This window comes from Paramisgurnus dabryanus, chromosome 13 (assembly GCF_030506205.2).
Source record: "Paramisgurnus dabryanus chromosome 13, PD_genome_1.1, whole genome shotgun sequence".
Taxonomy (NCBI): domain Eukaryota; kingdom Metazoa; phylum Chordata; class Actinopteri; order Cypriniformes; family Cobitidae; genus Paramisgurnus; species Paramisgurnus dabryanus.
The window spans coordinates 3,648,349-3,668,796 of NC_133349.1; the positions used below are offsets into that span (position 1 = coordinate 3,648,349).

Here is a 20,448-nt window from a genome sequence, read left to right on the forward strand (position 1 = left end):
TTCAGAACACTAATTTAAACAGCATACACACACACCCGAACTGCACGTCACATTTTTGACATTATTGATACTTTAAATTGTAATGCAACGTGACATTTATTAAGCCTTTTTGGTCATAGCCTACAAAAAAGAACCTGCACACAGTGACAAGAAATATAAATAAACTTTTTAAAATAGCCTATTAAAACTGTTTAAATAAATTAAGCTACTAAGTGCTTAAAATGAAGCTTCTAACATCATATTCTCTTCATGCAAATCACTAAAAATATATTTTCGTTCTCACATATTTAAGTTAACTTACTAAATAAAAAAAGAAAAGGGAATTGCTAGAATAATGTTAGACTCTGAGGTTAAACGAAATGACAAATAAAGAAACATTTAATATACTTTTTGATGAGCACAAGAGCAAGCCTACTCATGAAGAGCGGAGCCGAGGAGCACGCATATCAGACGTGAACGAAAGGAATAATGGATTTAATGCTTTCACTTCATTTCCTGACAGTTTCACTTGTTAGTGAGGATAGTAATGGCTAACAAGATGACGCCGAATTACATACAAAATAATTACCTAACTAAATCTGAGAGAATGCAAACACATTACAATATTTTTTCCTCCGCCCGACGGCCAAGGCGCAGATACATTTTTGTAGCCCGACAGGAATTCGCCATAGCCCGTAATGGACGTCGGGCAAGCGATTTTGCGAGGTTTGTTTTGTAGAAAGACTTTCTTTAAAGTGAATTTCGTTTTGTATAAATTGTATCTTAATATTAATCAATGTTTGATCAAACAATTGCCTCGATGTAATAAATAAGAAGCAAACCAAGAACGTCTGTGGTGTGGATTGAAGTGAACCCACCATATTTCCGCAGCCTACACGTCTTTCTGCTTTTAATGCATTTCTTAAATTAATGTCTCAATTTATAGGTTGTTATGATAGGCTATTTGTTGCTTAAAAGCAATAGGCTATATTGTATAAAGTGTAGCAATAAGCTACCCAGTCTCCGTGGCGTGACTTATAGTGCTGCTATATCGCTACATCAAACAACATCACTGTGATCAGATGTTTTCTTTCTATTTTTTACCCCGCTGTCATATTTGTTGTGTGTTTATGTTATTGAGAGGAAAGCGCGCAGCACATATTTATAACGTGTTGTTATTCAAAATACGTTTTCCACTTGCTTGCAAAAAAAGTTCTCAAAGTGATCATGGCTGAAAGCTGCTCGGGAATATTTTTCTCATTATAACGCAACATTCAACTGCTTTAATAGTTTTTAAATAGTTATCAGGCTTATTTATAATTTTACTGTTTTTAACATAACATGCAATAGATAAAATACAACACATAAAGTAGTATACATGTCTAACTATACACAGCAGTTTTTTTTACATTTCTGATTGGGCGGGCCAGCTGTCAATCTGGGCGGGCCCAGGCCCATAGCTCCGCGCCTGATTTTTAATGAAAACAAAAATACTAAAAACATTTTTTCTTGAATATAATTTTTTGCAGTCTGGATTTCTTTCCGTCCCAAATTATTCATGTCTTTCTAATTTCTTACGCACCATGCACGTACCACATGCTCAAATTCTTTTCCCTTGTTTTGAAGCATGCCAACGTCTGTACAGTCTAAACTTTAATCACTGTTTTATTTTGTGAAGCAACTCTTCAGATGTTTGAATTACGCAAGATCAGATTTGTTGATCTATGGGTGATGAAGGTTTCTCACTGGACTGAGATGAGTCAGACTTCACAAAGTTCACCAGTTTGAGATGTTCATGTGCCGCACGGCGGCTATATAAAGTTACTGTTAGGAGCGCACAGCAAAAATCTTGTTAGCAGTTACCAGAAACCCAATTAGAGGTCAAATAAGATTAACTTAACATGGTTGCATCGGGATGCCAATAATAGATCTCATAACAAAGTTTCAAAGTAAAAGAGCATATGTGTTGTGCGTGAGAAAATAAAACTAGTTTTAAACTTCACTAAAATTTGGAAAGATAAAAAAGTATAAAATAGACTAAACTATCTAAACCAGGGGCCTCCAACCTTTTTGTGAGCATGGGATAAAACAATCTGGATGGTAACTTTTTTGATATAGTCTACTCTAAAAACCTTTTTTGTTTTACTTCTTGATATGTTTGTTAACATATATAAAAGAAGCCAAGCCAATATAAAAAAATGATTTGAGGCTATTAATAAAATGTGCTTTGGCGGGCAACTCACAGACTCTGTGCGGCCACCATGTTGGAGACCACTGATCTAAATTATGCCATGCATATTATTTTAATAGCTCTGTAATAAGGAAATGATATGTAAGGAATAATTGATGACTGGATGTTGAATTATTCGAAAATAATGGACACCTGAGGTAGTAATGAGGCAATGACGCAAAGCAAAGTTATCACATAAGACACCATTAGACATTGTTCAGGTGTTTTATTTTAGGACATTTGACTCTGTTTTGTCCTGAGAGAGAGAGAGAGAGAGAGAGAGAGAGAGAGAGAGAGCGAACATTTCAATTTCATTTAAATGTTGGGGGGGACATTAAACATAACATTTTTCAAGAACAATTTTTGAAGGGGACACCAATAATACAGGCAAAATTGTACTTGCAAAGAAATGTGTACAGATAGAAAACGTTTCTCTTTCTCTATGAACGGACGCAAATTTAATTTTAATACACATGAATGCAGAGGTGGAAAGATAATAAAATATTCTACTTAAGTAAAAGTAAAGTTACTGGTCTAAAAATCTACTCAAGTAAAAGTAAGTCATTTTAATTTTACTCAAAGTAAAAGTTACTTTTTTACAGCGGGGAGAGGTTTCTAGTATAGTTCAAAAAGGACAAGGGAATATAAATCTCAAACTAGTTGTTTTTTATTGTAGGAACATCTTAACAATTAAAGTGCAATAACAAAAAGTTAATAAAACAAAAAGCTTTTTTATAACTAAGAAACATTTATGGAATTGTTTAATGATTTGCACTTGAAGCAAAAATAATATGAGGTCAGCAGCTAGTAAATAAAATCACTATAGTAAAGTTGTAATTGATGTATTGCTGGTAACATACATTATTTTATTAAACTATATACCTAGTTTAAATGAGCATATAATGAGATGAGTGCCATATACTTTTATCCTTTACACGTTTATTGTATTCTAGCTTCCCAGACCTGTGTACCTGATGTCTTTCAATCTCTCTCTATCTCTCACTCTCTCCCTCTCTGCAATGTCTAATGACCTGCGCATTCCCGAGGACGTTCTTAAGTTGTTTGACTTGACGCGAAGCTGCTAGACCTCGAAGGATAATGCACATGTATTAAAAACGCGTCGTGCAAATTAGCGGTGAAAACCCGGCTCAATGAAACAATCGCTTCGCGTCAATGGCCAGGGGTTTCTTTCATAAGAATTGAGTTGAGGGTCTGCATTAGCCCACGCCTGTCTCTTCCCTCTCCATGGCTCTTTTTGCGCGTTCCCCCGCCCATCAATCAATCATCCGTGGCGCTTCTTTATCACCTTGCTATTTTATTTTTTTACTCAGTAACGGATATGATTTAAAATGTAGCGAAGTAGCCTACAATACTTTAAACAAAACATACTTAAGTAAAAGTAAAAGTACAGATTTTAAACCTACTCAAAAAAGTAAAAGTACACAAAAAAACCCTCAATTACAGCAACGTGAGTAAATGTAATTTGTTACTTTCAGCTCTGCCTCACCTCTCCATGAATGCATAAAAATGTTTTCTTGTTCGTTTATCTGCTTCTGTTCTCATTAAACGAAATATGTTCATGTTTATATGTCCAAATAGTCCCGTTTTAAAACATATGAGATTAAACTGATAAGTGATGGGAAACGTTGGTTTATAGCTGATTATTACACGGCTCTCTGGAATGCTTGATTCTGATTGGTCAGTTGAGACATTTGCAGGTTCGTTCTTTTCAAATAATAACCGCTCCAAAATAATAACGCATAGCCGGACTACTTTCACGAGTAAAATCGCTCCGCGCCAATAAAGATCAATAAAGATTACTGTCTGTTTGGCGCCATCTTGTGACAAACACTCGACAACCACGACAAGACACAGAGAGCTTACTGAGACTGAACTTGACAAAATAGAGCATGACAGCTACGAAGCCAACACACAAAAAAATACAGAATGGGCATTAAAACTTCTCAAAGACTGGCTAAAGAGAAAAAATGGAGACAGACAAGTATGAAGCAGAGGATCTTAATAAGGTATTACGATCATTTTATGCATCTGTGCAAAGTTTCGCGGAAGGATAAAAATGTCAATTTAAAACAAATATGCCAATAAAATGTTTCAAATTCATATTCATGTCCAGTTTTTTTTCTTATGTGGCAAGTAGCCGTGTAATAAGCAGGATAATGTAGAGGCAGCCGGTAGTTATTGGGAAATAAGCCCCTTCAGTGTGATACAAGACCCTCCGCTTCGCGTCGGGTCCTGATCACACTGTCGGGGCTTATTTCCCAATAACTACCGGCTGCCTCTACATTATCCCTTACTTAACGCATCGGCTCCGTACACTTCTCAACCACCCGACTGTGTGGCGCTGGCAGTGAACCAAACCACTGTGAGGCAAGGGAGGGGGGAATCCAAATGTTTACAACGTTTTTTGTTGTTGCTCCGTTTGCATTTGTTTTACTTCTTACACAACTATTTTAAGTATTATAAATCATTAAATTATTTTCAATACACTTATTTTAATGATATTTTAGGGGAGGACAACCCTCAGATGGGGGGGTCCTGTCCCCCCCGACCCCCCCGGGATTTCGGCCTATATGCACTTGTGCTTGCAGTAATCAGAACAATGTGAACAATTTAGCCTATCAATATTTATATATTAATTCATCTTCAATAGACCTTTTGCGAGTCGACGTCACAATTACGTCACGCGCGCATGTGGTGGCAGAAAAAGAGTGGAAATGAATGAGACACGAGTGAAACAAACAATATAACTCACTAGAAAATGTTTTGTTGTGCTGTTGAGTGTCAGAATAGGAATGTCAAAATAGATGACCTTCATTTTTATAGTATATCGTCGTCGAAGACACCATTTGAAGATAAACGTAGGTGTTTATGATTGCAATAAAAGCCCTCAACCGGACAGACTGGAGTGATGAAATCATCTGAAAATCTTTTAATTATTTAAATAGAAAATAATTAGAGAAGATATCCGGTGTTCTGTCGAAGTCTGATCCCTCTATGTGTTTCTTATAGCGTTTTCATCACGTTACGTTTATAATTTATTTAGAAAGATTAAAGATTTTAAGTAGTTCATAATATCAATAATATTACCATTTATTAAAGTTTTCGTATTTTTTTTCATTTTCTATTACTTCTTTTTACCATATATCTTAGCCTATGTCTTCCTCCTGTTTGTTCTAAATTATGATGTTTACTAATAAATATATAAACATAGCACACACACACACACACACACGATGTAAAGTGTTAATAATATATAAACAGGCCTATACAAATTAATTTGTATGTAAACATAATAGTTTTAGATCAAACACGTAGGATAAAAATATAAGGAAGAAATTGAAAACAGGAAATGATTAAATGTTTAATAAATGATATTATACAGAATACATGATAGTATTGCTCTTATAAGTACTTCAGAGATTCATACTGTAAAAATAATTGATTTACCAATAAAGAACAATACATATACATTACATACATGCAAGCATATATCAGTGGCCAAGCCATTAAAACATTTAATTTATTTAAAAAATAAACGTAACTTGGTGAAAACGTTATAAGAAACATTACACTTAAGAGAAATATAGGGGAAACAGACTTCTACAGAACACCGGATCCTTAAAAATCACAGTTTAATGCTAAAACACTTCACACAGCTATTGAGAAGCATTCACTTTCTGCCACCAGTTGGGCTCCGCCCACAAAAAACGTCATCTCTGTTTGCAAACACGCAAAAGGTCTATATTTACATATGAATTTCTAATTTTATATTATCAGTGTTTATTTACCATATTCCATTTTTCTCTTTTTAATTATTTTATTCATTTTTTCCTTTTTTTGCACTAACCACATATATATTAACCAAACACCTTTATCTCAGTTAAACTTGGCATAGTAATATGGAGCTGTATAGCTGCATTCAGACTAACAGCGACTTTCTCGCTGTGTGTCGCCCGTCTTTTCCAATAAGGTTGTTAGGGGGCGTTTCTAAATCTGGTTGTCATAAATAATGAGTACCATCCACTCCAGTAACCGACGAGAGACGAATGATGTGAACTCTACTGCTTTGCTCTCATTGGTAGTCGCTCCTGAAAGTCGCTCATTATTTGCATAAAGTTAAACTTTTCTCAACTATGTCGTGCGTCTGGACACGCCCCATTTAATCCCCAACGGTCACCGGAAGTCGCCAAGCTTCCATTGAAATCAATGAGATCACATTGCTCTACCCTCCACCGCCACTTTCAGAGTGTGCTTGTAGCAGCTAGGAGGCTGCTCAGGTTGCAGCAACAGTACAATTTGTCCAGTTAAAAGTTGTTCTATCACTGAAATAATTTTAGAGACATTATTTAAAGGTAAAAAAACTACATAGTGTTGCTTTAAAATGATTTTTCTTAAAAAAAAATGAATCTATATAATTTAATTATGTACACCAGTTCATCGTGATTGAATCAAGTTTTCTTAAAATTAAAATCATTTTAATTAATTTAATCATGTGCAATCAATGTCCAGAGTTTTTTTTCAGTGAGTCTTTAGTTTTATCAAATTTATAAAAGACAGATCAGCTCTAGCGATTATTTTTGATAAATACCAAGAAAATCGGAATCATAACGAAATTCGTTCAACGAAATCCAGTGTTAAACAAACACACACGCTGCTACCCCAGATAAACAAACTATATCCATTGTTTCCATAATGCTGGCTTAACATCCAAAAACACATTCTTCCTTGATGCCATTGTTGATTCTTGATTTTAATTTTAATGATGCTTAAGGCCTACCCCGATACGTCAGCTGGACCCGTATTCAAAAAAAAACTTTCCGAAACTTGTACGAACCCTGGCGAAGTGCATTCGACACAAAAATACTCTGTAACGCGTCCAACTGCTTTTTTGACACTTTGCCTATGTTTATCATGAGAAAACCAACTCTTAAACTGTGTTAATAAGTCAAAAGGCATGAAATACCATTGAACCACCCCTTTAAAGATATAAAAACATCATATACAGCAAGTATAATACCCAATAGCAGATACAGGTGCTATACTGAAATGAGCTGCAGATGTTGGCAATACAGTAGTTCATTTATGGGAATCGATCAAATATACATGCACGAATTTTACAAAAATACAGTAAAACTCTCTGATCGCTGTGAGTCCCTGGAACAACATAACAGTAAATAAATGATGACAGCATTTACATTTGTGTGTGAACCCAAAGCACACCTTCGAGACAGAGACAATGTTTTCTGGCATAATATATTTAGCATGTCGCTGGAGCAGAAAGTGAAGTTTGAAGGTCACTGTAGTCGTTGAAACAGCGTGATATCTAGACGGTAGATGGACCATTAAAACACATCCTTTGGCGATGTAACCTTTATGGCTCCTGCAGAGGTGAGAAAAACACGCGTCCCACAGATTCAAAGAACAACGTGGCAGTCGGTCCGTGCGAATGTGGCGTCAAGTAGAAAAATAACCTCAAGTTTTGAAATGAATTGTTTCCTGGGGTATTTGTAACTTTATAATGTCTGTTGAGTGATAGTTGGTGTCGGATTGTGAGGTTATTTATAGCCAAAGGATTTATAACAGATGTGATGTGCTGAAGACCCAGGTAAGAGAAGTGTGATATAGGTGTAAAATCAAGTGGACTATTTTTAGGTATTGAGAATGAAAGTCTGGAAATCTGCTTTCAAATCTTTCTATGACTGTGCATTTAAGGTCTTACAGTAACTATTTGATCAATTTGTGTGTTCAATTTCCTAACCTTGACATTGTTAACAGCTTTCATCTAACAGCTGAGCTATTTAACAGCACAAGTACAAAAATAGACCTTTTAAGAACAGCCTTGACTATAGTTTTGTCTTAATGTGCTTTTAATGATGCTTTGGATGAAAATCTACAAACAGAACAATGTTTTGAAAATGCTGCATGTTTACATTCATCAGGAAGTTAAGATTTGCGGTTCGCCACTGATGTTGCAAATGCCATTTTATTTTTTTCCTAAAAAATCTTTGACTGAAGACGATGGCAAAAGAGTGCTCTGTTTCAACAATGTGTAGATGTTCACACAATCCTATTCCAATGCAAAACCATTAAACAGATCATATTTTCTCATTTCTGCTTTAATTTTGAGTCTGGGGTGCCATTTACAGGGTCGACCGCCGGGACCGTTTCCAACAAAAACCTCTTATCACATATCTGAACCCCCTCAGGGCTGTTGCTGTGGTCCTGGCCAATGCAAATACCCCAAAAACGTTTCAACAGAACCTCAGGCATCTGAGGGCCGAACCCACGACCCACAACAATTCAACTGATCTGGGCAAAAGTGCTTCATAACTTGGATGAGTGTTGAAACGCATTACTCACAGAAGATTGAACTTAGACTCTGGCTCTTCTCCAAAACCTAGCAAGCTCATAGTTGTGTAGCATTGTTTGTATCCTTCATAGAGAATGTTAGAAAAAAATGTATTCTATACAATAGTGAATTATTTTACTCTATAAGTACATTTGTCAAGTATCTGTACTTTATTCATGTGTTTATTTTTGGAAAACTTTTACTTCAATACATTGCATAAATATAAATGCATAAATACAAGTATGTTTGTTAAATTAAAAGTCTAGTACTTCCTTTTACTTTTACCCGAGTAAAAGTTAGGCTACGTTTACATGACAATGATGTAGTAAAAAAGAAAAGTGCGTTTTGAAAAGATTTCACGTACACATGACAACAGATCTGTGTTTTTTACTAAGAGCGCTGTATTATGCATACCAGGCCAGTAGATGGTGATGTTACTTTGTAAAAACATTACACGCCTGCGCACATACCAGCCTTATCTCACAAGAATTCATACATATTTACGCGTTGGCTAATTATATGAATTCGTAAAGTTAATCATGCAAAAACGTATTATTATCATAAAAAAACAAACCCACCCATAACCCCAACGGTAAAAAGGAAAAATCTTACAAAAATGTACCAATTAATAGATTTAGCCACCTCGTAAAATAAATACGAATTACCATGAGATGGCGTTTTACATACGAATTCTTCTACAGAGTGATAAATACAAACTATTAAGATGGCAAAAGCATCAAGCACTTTTATTTAACTCTTTTCCCGCTATTGACGAGTTATGTCATCAATTAAGAGAAAACGTTTCCCTGGCAATGACGCTTCCCTGATAAGTTTTTACGGTAATCTATAATTCCGCTATAATCCACTAGGTGGTGCTCCTACCAAATATATAAAATTCAACAACATTGTAAACTCCGTGCATGTTTTCATCATCGTTCTGAATCTGATCTCTAACAAAAGTCCTTTACAAAAATGCAATTATTTCATTACGGGGTTTTTTGGCCATTTTTGCCTTTATTTGATATACAATATTTAAGGAGCCAACAGGAAGGTTCAGGGTGGAGAGAGGGATATGGGATCGGCAAAGGACCGCAATCCAGGATTCGAACTTGGGTCGTAGGAAGTGGGTGTGTCGGAGCACTGTCCACTACACCAGTGTTTCTCAACGGGGGGTACGCAGACCCCTAGTGGTTCATGCCCTAATTGCAGGGGGTCTGTAAAACCATTTAATAAAATTATCTATAAAAATATATTTTTTAATTATCTTCCATTATTTGTTTGTTTTATTGAGTATAATACCTTTTTAGTATTACTAAAACCAGAATTAAGATTGAATGACCTCATGTGTGTTTTTATTTTTGCCAAATTGCGAATTTCACATTTTATAAACATAAACAAAAGATTCTAGTAACATAACATTCAGATGGACATCTTAAAATTTAACCTTCTTAATTTAAGAGAATGTTGAACCAGAGAATTGGTTGTATATGAAACATGTGTTGTGTAATTTCAATGCAGTAGAATAAAATTTTTGTATTAAAGGTGCAGTGTGTAATTTTTAGATGGATCTTTTGACCGAAATGCAAAATAATATACAAAACTATATGATCAGGGGTGTATAAAGACCTTTCATTATGAACCGTTATGTTTTTTTTTTACCTTCGATTAAGATGTTTTTATCTACATACCCTTACATGGAAGTCGCCATTTTGTGCCGCCATTTTTCTACAGAAGCCCTTAACGGACAAACTTTTTTGCTAAGTTGTCTTCGACGATGACATGTTTGTCCGATGGCGGCTAATGTAGCTTCTCTATGCATTTCAAAAGCGAGGGGTGAGCAGTGGACTAAGCTGTTGGTTGCAATGCGCAACCTCACCACTAGATGCCACAAAAATGTACACACTGCACCTTTAAAGAAGTGTAAATTTCCCAAAGTAATTTTCAAATGGACGTCGTTAAAATATTAATCTCAGATTGGACATTATTATATGTTTTAATTTACATGATGCAGTAAAACGTTCTGGAATTGACAATGTTGTTGTGATTGATTGTGTAATGTGTTGTGCCATTTAAATGCAATCAAATGAAATGGCTTGATGCAATTCTTGCTTCCAGTCATTAAAAAAATATTAATTACTTAAATTGTATTCACTTATATTGCATTCATAGCTTTTAACTGTGAAAATCATTGTGATTGGAAAGAGAACAGTGGATGGTGGGTGAGAACAGGGGTAGGGGGTCAATGAGGCTGGTTTTAGATATTATGGGGGTCCAACACTCCAAAAAGGTTGAGAAACACTGCACTACACCATCGCCTCCGACTCAATGGTGTAGATTTAGTACTACAAGTGACCCTAGACTATTAAGTGACACACGACCCTGTAGGCTGCCACTGTTGTTATGGTTGTGAAGTACTCACACATAGAGGTGCAAGTATGCATGCACATGGCATCACTGATTTGCATTTATAGTATATCATTTACACGGAAACAAAACCGCAGTCGCTTGCAAAAGCTTTTACTTTGAAACCCGTTAAAAGTTTGCGTTTTCAGGACCTATGATCTCGTCTTGTTAACCAACAGCAAAAACACTTTATGGGCTCTATCAATGCAGCGCAATGTGCGACGGAAGTGTCTTTTGCTAGTTTCCACCCTGCGCAATTATCATTTTCACGTTTAGCGCCACATTGTTTAAATAGCAAATACATTTGCGCCACATTTTGCGCCCATGGGCATTCTGGTCTGAAAACGAGCTGTGTTCAGGCGCATTGTTGGCGCGTTGCTATTTTGAGGCAAATAAAATAGACTACGCAATATGTTTTTTGTTATTTAAAGAGCGCATTAGTAATATGCGCCTATAAACGGGACGACAACGCGGGTTTGCTTATCACATACATGAATGCACAGCAGCACAAAAACGCTTTTAAACGCATTACTCATAAAAAAAAGGGAACAACCCTTTTCGACTATGCACTCGGCGCACAAACCATTTTTCCCGTCGTTTAATTAGCAAAAGTGGATTCGAGCATGCCCATTTAGATGTTGCGCTGTGCGCTTTAGACAATGCGCTTAGATCGTTAAAATAGGGCCCTAAAAGTTTTCCGTCTTAGTCAAAATCATTGTCATGTAAACGGCCCCTAAAGAAGAACTAGATAGTAATAGAATTAAATTTTATATAAAATTTAGTGGTTTAACAAGTACGATTCAATGCTTACTAAAAAAATACTTCTTCACTCTCCACCACTGTTCAATACACAAAAACATTGCTACTGAAGATATACATCACGATCTTCCTGATGTTTAGTGCATTTTGACTTACAAAACCACAAATTGTCCAAGACCGTATCTTAAACCCAGTTCAATGAGACGCCAGGCGAGACGCCTTTTGGACCGTGCACCTGGCACACTGACCGTTTTTATAAGCGTTAAACTAGCAAAAGTGGATTCAGACACGCCCTAAGTGCACCTGCACCCATCCACTTCAGACCATATGCTTAGATCATTAAAATAGGGCCCTTATGCTTTGATTTTAGGTTAAGACAGTAGATGGGCTACTAGGTTTTGTAACAGCTGAGCTTTGTAGATGTCCTCATAACGTTAAACTAAGCCGTGAACTTTCTCGGAGTGACTCACATCTCAAAGTAGTACGTACTTTGTGTGGCAAGTATTATCATGTAGGGTGTTATCATTATGAATGTATGCGTGTTGTCTGGCGGTTGTTTGAGCGTGACTGACACGCGACATGAGGACAGGTGCCGTTAAACCGCATTGACATCCTGTATGTGTTCCTTCTGAAATGAGAGCACAGACAAACCACAGGACAACCTCGAACAGCTCAAAACAACACCGTTACATTAACAGCATTCTCGAAATAACACAAACGCTCTCATGATCCATGCGCACAATGTCTCTTTTTATATCAACAAGCGGAAATTAAACTGTGATTTTGATCTTTTTGAATTCAATGGCGTTGGAGTTCTTCTCTCTCTTTGTTCGGTCTATTACGCATGCATGACTCTAATGAAGTTTAGTAAAGTGTGTGTGTGTGTGTGTGTGTGTGTGTTTGTGTTTTCAGGGTTTACAGGTGAAGACCGACTATATTCCACTGTTGCAGTCACTGGCCTCATTCGGATGGAGACTCACTTGCGTGCTGCCTACACCTATTATTAGGACAAACAGGTACTGTGCTGAAATTCCTCTGTGCATAATTTCAGGTTGCCGGAGTAGAAATCCCATTCATTTTTCTCCATAGAGAAATTGATTTTTAGCAACAGCGTATAAACCTTTCGGGGTGGTGGACATATCATGGGCACTGAGGTTGTTAACCAATGAATTACGCTTGTGTAGAGGCCATAAGTCAGTGTGGAAAAGTCATGAGCAATTGCTAACATCCTCAAAAAGATTTATATTAACCATATTCCCAAGGGGAGATCCACCAATCAGAGAAGACACTGTCACAGTGACCAAAAAAACAAATTAGCAGCCACCCACTACCATAAACCAGGTAACACTTTCAATAGTCCACTTTAAACATTTTCTTGGAGACTTGGGGCCCTATCTTGCACCCAGCGCAATTGACTTTGTCAGTGACGCATGTATCATTCTTATTTTCCTCCGGCGCACAGCGAGTGTTTCCCTCCACAGACGCACGTCGACAAACTAGGGAATGAACTTGCGCTCTCTGGGCGGTTTAGCGCAAAAAAAGAGGCGTGTTCCGGCGCAAACCATCCCTGATGCTATTTTGCAGTTTCAAAAAACAATTGCGCCACTGACCAGAAAAAAAAAGTTTAAAGTCAGTGGCGCGTTGCGCGTTGTTCATTATGCTATTTTAAGGGCGCATGCTTGACCGTATAGCTTGCACAACGCGCATACACTTTGCATCTAATCTACACAGATGCAACAGTTATTTTTGCAAATCATAAATTGTTACACTAAAAAATATTAATACACGAGATAAGGGGAATCATAGTGGTGAGCATTGTAGTGATAGTTTTTATTTATTGTGTGGCTGCGTTAAAAAATTCTCATGCAAATAACGATTAAAATATTTTCATAAGTTTGTTGTGTGGCTGTATTACGTTTATTTTATGTAAATAATAATTTAAATGTTTTCATAAGAAACCTTAATGTATATGAACTTGATTTGTTAGTCTACTTTGGGGTTGGACCTTGCGTTTCTTGGGTCCGATTTCAAAGCCCCCAAACCCTTTCAGCGGTGAGGGTGGACGCAGCGATGTCCTCTGCTGGCATCAGGTCCTGAGGCAGATCCACATCCCGTTACACGGCGTGCCCGATTTATGCTGGCAAGCTTGGGATTCCCCCGTACAAGGACGTGGGTCTCCTCAGTTGTGAACCGCTCCTGGCGTGCGCCTGGTAAATCCGTCATAATAATAGCAACCCGCCATGGAACTTGCGCCCTTGCGTTTAAAGGGAATGTTGGCTAGCGTTCTGATTGGTTTATTTGACGTTACGCCCAAACCACACCTATGAATAATGAACCTACTTCAGACCAACCTCTTATTGATTTGCGCCCGGCGCAAGAGTTATTTCTCACGCCGGGAAAATAGCAACAGCGCCCAAGATCCGCCCACAAACTCACTTGCGCGTTGCGCTTCGCACTTGCGTTTCAGATCGTTAAAATAGGGCCCTCGGAGTTTCTTGTTTACACTTGGTATGTGTTTTCGTCGATCAGATCACAAGTGGGCGAGACAAACACATTCCATTTACTCCTGGTATTTAAAGGAAAACACCACCTTTTTTCAATATTTTACTATGTTCTTACCTCAACTTAGACAAATTAATACATACTTATCTTTTTTCAATGGGTACATGTAATCTTTGTGCAGCACGTCGTGAATGTTTTAGCATTTAGCCTAGCCCCATTCATTCCGTAGGATCCAAACAGGGATGAATTTAGAAGCTACCAAACACTTCCATGTTTTCCCACTTCTGCAAAACAATATATTTCTCATTTTTATCCGCTTAAAAAAAAATCACCAGGTTTTATTTTGTGCTTACTCATGTAACTACTCACGGAAGTGTTTGGTGGCTTCTAAATTCATCCCTGTTTGGATCCTAAGGAATGAATGGGGCTAGGCTAAATGCTAACACATTCACGACGCGCTGTACAAAGATTAAGTGCATGCATTAAATAAAGATAGGTATGTATTAATTTGTCTAAGTTGAACATAGTAAAATGTTGAAAAATAGTGATGTTTTCTTTTGTCCACTTTCAACCGAGGGGGTGGTCTGTGCACTGCAAAAAATTACTTTCTTGCTTAGTATTTTCGTCTTGTTTTTAGTAAACATATAAAAAAAATCTTAAATTAAGATTTAATTTTTTATAAGCAAAATTAAAATAATGTTCACTGCAAAAAATGATTTTCAAGAAAAAAAATCTTAATATTTTTATAGTTTCAGTAAAAATATCTAAAAATTCTTAAATTAAGATGCTTTTTCTTGATGAGCAAAATGACCCAAGAAAATAAGTCTAGTTTTTAGACCAAAAATATCAAATTTAAGTGTATTTGTGCAGAAAACAAGCAAAAAAAATCTGCCAATGGGGTAAGCAAAAAACCTTGAAAACACTAAATTCAAGAAAAATTCACTTAAATTTGATATTTTTGGTCTAAAAACTAGACTTATTTTTGGGTCGTTTTGCTCATCAAGAAAAAGCATCTTAATATCAGAATTTTTAGATATTTTACTGAAAACAAGACAAAAATAATAATTTTTTTTTTCCTGAAAATAATTTTTTGCAGTGTAGTTTTTAGATAAACATTTTCAATTTTAAACAAGCAAAAAAATCTGCCAATGGGGTGAGAAAAAAAATCTTAAAATAAATCACCCCATTGGCAGATTTTGCTTGTTTAAAGCACAATTTCACTTACATTTTATATTTTTGATCTAAAAACTAGACTTATTTTCTTAGGTCATTTTTCCTCATCAAGAAAAAGCATCTTGATTTAAGAATTTTTAGATATTTCTACTTAAAAACAAGACAAAAATACTAAGTAAGAAAATCATTTTGCATGAGCAGGAGAAATGATGGGTTTAAATTGCCGCAAACTAATATTATGTCAGTGTTTTGCTGCTTGTGTTATAAGTAAACATGCTGTGCAGTGTTATGTAAGAGTATATGTAAGAGTACGTGTAAGAGCTTTCTCTAATATTTCAGCGCAATTGATAAAATAAACTTCACAACTTTCACACGCTCGCTAAATGAAACTATAATGAAAGACGCAGAGAGGAGCTGCTTTAGTTTTATCAATGAAAGTCTAAAGATTGCCATGTACACTGTGTGTTCGAACACATTCCACCACATGCGCATTTAAACTACAAAAGCAATTTGGTCAAAAACGTTTTGAGTAACACAGTCTCACCCCATGGCGTCAATATTTGACGACACTTGACCATGCGTCAATATGTTGACGCGGAGGGTATACCTTTCGCGTCATTTTTGACGAACTGGGGACTTCAATACTATTACGTCCGTTGCATTCTCTTTCCTATTTTCTTACCATTTTCGCGTCGGTTTAGGGTTAGATTACGCAAAATTAAACCGTGTTAAACAGTGTACGCGAAATTAAACAGTTGTCACCTGGCGTTGGGGTTAGAGTTAGGTACGCGAAATTAAACAGTTGTCACCTGGCGTTGGGGTTAGAGTTAGGTACGCGAAATTAAACAGTTGTCACCTGGCGTTGGGGTTAGAGTTAGGTTTGGGTAGGGATGTCATTATGTAAATCTAACCCTAAACCGACGCGAAAATGGTAAGAAAATAGGAAAGAGAATGCAACGGACGTAATAGTATTGAAGTCCCCAGTTCGTCAAAAAATGACGCGAAAGGTATACCCTCCGGGTCAACATATTGACGCATGGTCAAGTGTCGTCAAATATTGACGCCATGGGGTGAGACTGGGTTGTTTTGAGCATCGTTTACACCTGTCTTTAGCGTCGTCCATTTTTGATCAAATCGGAGAAGACGCATCTTAATACCAGGTGTAAACAGCCCCCTTGTCAACTACCAGTCATTAGAGTAGCCTACTAGACTGTCCGCTTAATATTTACTAACACTGGGTCCCCAACAAAGATACTGAGTGTAACTAACTACTGTATATGCGAACTTATTCTACTTACCTTAACCCTTTCTCTAATGGTTGACTAGTACTGTTATGTTGAGTACACACCAAACACACGATCTGCGCGTGCAGATTACATACAAAGTCAATGCATTTGAGATTTGCGCAGCGATGCAAATGACACAAATTGGGCTTGGAAAGCACGCCCTATTCGCCGTCTCCTGCGCAGGTTAAAAAATAATAATAAATTCGCCTGACCCAACGTTAGATCCAGCGAGAAATATTGAACGAGAAATGCAATGCGAATGCAATGCGAATGCAATGCGAATGCACGCTTTACGTTTGGTGTGTACGCAGCATAACAACGTGTCCAAACTACACACGATGCGATACGATTCTAGCCACAAGTAGGGATGTCCCGATCAGGTTTTTTTGCCCTCGAGTCCGAGTCCGAGTCATTTGATTTTGAGTATCTGCCGATACCGAGTCCCGATCCGATACTTCTATAATACATTAAAAAAAAGAATAAAGAAGAGCAAAAAAACAGAACCAGTCCAGGATGTTCCTTATGTCATGCCGCACGCATTGCTGTTTCTGTGTGGAGTCAAAAGAGTCTAACTCTGTGCCAGCGCATAACTACAGATGTGTTAAAAAATAATGAATATATACTATATATGTTCAGGGGTTAAATTGGGGTTTGTTTTGTGGGGATGCTCTGTTAGGAGGGAGGGTTCGAGGGGTAACATGTTTAATCCTGATGACAGCAAAGCAACTGGGTGTGTTTCAATGACATTTTGTATCTCTGATAGGATTTTATAAGTTTCAGTTTTAAAGCTGTGCCACATGTTGACCCAAACTTTAAAACCTGAACTTTAAATTATGCAAATCTATGAGTCTGACACCCTATATGCATTTGGTGCACATGTCATTATGCACAATTGATCAAACTTTGAATGAAGTTATAAGACTTAACCTCCTTGACTCATTCTAGGCATAAGATAGGCTACCCAAAAAGACTCAATTAACAAGAAAAACAACATACTGATTCAGCAATATATCTTATAAATTAGCCATAGAGATTCCCTAAGCTGGTCAGCTGTTAGTTAAACAATCACTATAGTTAGGTCGTAATTGATTTGTATAATCAAAATACATTATTTTATTAAACTATACAATCAGTTGTATCCAGTTATCTAGTTAACATTTTGTAATGAGATGAGTGACATGGCTATACATACTTTAATACTTTGTTTCTAGACTTCTATTAAGTTTTTTCGACATGGGCACCATTCTTACCTCTCTTTCTCTCATCTCTACAGTAATGTCAAATGATCCTGCGCGAATGCGCGTTCTTGAGGTTCTGAGTGAGACGCGGAGCTGCGTCTGAGCACATGTTGACAATAACGATCAACGCGTCGTTTAAATGAGCGGTAAAAACGCGGTTTTGTCGTGGGTTCCTTGCACGCACGAGTGTGTGAAGCCTATGAATGAAAGCACGTCAATAGGCTTGTTCGACTTCATGCGGCGCCGCAACACTCGACACCCTGGTGACGTCAAACTACCGCGAGAGTGATCCGCGAAATCATACGGAGGAGTTTGCTTTTACATCGTTCTCGCGGAACTTTGACGTCATGCAGCACCACAAGAACCGGCAGCCGGATGAAGTCGAACAAGCCTATTCTCTTCAGTTCACACGCACCAGCGCAGCGCGTACACTGGCGCGGAGCAGAGCGAGAACTTAATGGATTTTAAACCCTGCATATGTATCCGAGTCCTGATCGGGAGGTAACGTCCGATCCCGATCGAGTCTGAAACCACGTGATCGGGGCCGATTTCCGATCACGTGATCGGATCGGGACATCCCTAGCCACAAGCAATCTGACTGTCTACACCAGACACGATATGACTGCATGTATGCAACAAAATTATTGAAAAACAACAGCCAATCAGAAGAGCATGTGGGCGGGCTCTTTCAAATTAGATGCTTTATATAAAGCACATCAACAGCATCTGAGCTTGCAGTACCAGAATTGAACTGTTTTCACAAATAGAGTCTTTACTGGTAAATTGGGGTAAAGAGATCATATGCGAACAGAATAATTTTTGCTACATTAAATTTTAAGCCTTATCAAATAGTAATTTCAACTTACTATAGAGCAGTTTCTCATTGAGTCAAGATGACGGCCACAGCTCGTAAATGGGCTTAACAACACGGCTGTTTGCCGTCGTAAAAAGAAACGTCAATACGAGCTAACCGATGACTACGGTAATGGCGAGTGAAAGCTTCGGGCGATGTCGAACAGAAGTTCACCGTGTAATCTCCATCTGTCAAACCCACAGCAGCGTCGGGCCGATCCCTCAGTGGCCTCTGTTTCAGACGTCAGCGTTGTATCCATCCCATAGACCCTGCTGATTAATTACGGCCTATTTTAAACTTTCACACACGTCGAGACACAACAGCTCTGATGTAGCAAATTAATCAAAACTGTCCTAGATACAACAAACTCTTCTTCACTTTACAATGCCTTAGAGATGATGACCTTGTTTTTATGGGTGGCACCAGATAAAAAACAGGACTGTGACAGTTTTATAAAATCAGATGGTAATACCCAAGGTATTTTATAAATAAGTTTGATTTATAAAATACATGCCACACCAAGGTACTTCATTAGCTATGAAATATTTTAATAAAAAATATAATAACCATTGTACATCCCATAATTTGTACTATACAGATGCCCAAATAACATGATATTACTATGGTACGTAAACAAACAATATTTCTGTTAATGGCTAGACTGTGGGTGTTTGTCATTGTTTTTGAAACTGTTATGTCTTCACACACAAGTTGGCTTCTCATTGTTATGCATTACACCCTACAGTACTCTTGTCTATTCATTACAGTCGAAATTGCTAAAGTTACCATTCAATTAAGCTTTTCATAACGGAGATTGTAAGATGATGACTAGTTTGGATGCTGTCGAGACTACGGACAGAGCCGTAATTTTCGCCCGGCCACTCGTTTACATTTTAAAAGGCCCGTAGGAATCCGTTTTTGCCTCTTTGATTTAAGCAAGACGCACTCGAATAAATATCCAGCTTCCAGACAAGCAAGAAAATAGGCAGCCGAGGAAAAATGGGCTGAATTAGACGTTTGCTATTGATTGCCAGCTTACGGCAGAAATGCGAAGGCCCATTTGATGCAAGACATTTGTAGCCGAATCGTGCGGCGCTCTTGTGGGCCGTGAGTCTCGCGTGTGAAGTTAAGGATTAGCTGAGCTCGACAGAAGCTCTGGGAGACAGAAACAGAAGGGCGAGAGAGCAGTAAAGAAAAGGGAGAGAGAGAGAGAGAATGTTTGGAAACACAACTCCATGTCCACGGAGGATTAAAAAGCTTATGAGAAAATTAACTGTATTATTAACTTCTAAAAATCGCTTCGACAACCATCTTGAGAATCTCACTTTCATATAAGAGGTGTTTCTTTAACTACAAACATTTTTATACCCTGGGGCTGACTTTTAGTAAAGATTCAAGCTTTCTTGTTTTTACTTGAAGGTTTCATAAACTGTTCATTTTTTTTATAATGTTTGGCTACTTTTCAAATGCCATCTGTTTATATTTGATAGTCTTATTCTTGCCCATGACCTAGATGTTCCATCCTAAACTATAAAAAAAATAAAAAAATTGAATAATTATTAATAAAAGTACACCATCTTCTCATCTAAAACAAGTTTTTCTAAACTGGGGTTCGCAAACCCCAGGTGGTTAGCAGGGGAATGTCAGCGGTTTTG

General features: G+C 37.4%; 1 protein-coding gene across 3 annotated transcripts in view; it reads left to right on the forward strand.

Annotated features, from left to right (window-relative positions):
* rftn1b (raftlin, lipid raft linker 1b) overlaps positions 1 to 20,448 on the forward strand; it is a 131,303-nt gene that overhangs the window by 94,616 nt on the left and 16,239 nt on the right. For all 3 annotated transcript variants that reach the window (XM_065298920.2, XM_065298919.1, XM_065298917.1), the window contains exon 8: positions 12,654 to 12,757. In XM_065298920.2, the coding sequence (XP_065154992.1) occupies positions 12,654 to 12,757 (104 nt within the window). The remainder of the gene's footprint in view (positions 1 to 12,653; positions 12,758 to 20,448) is intronic.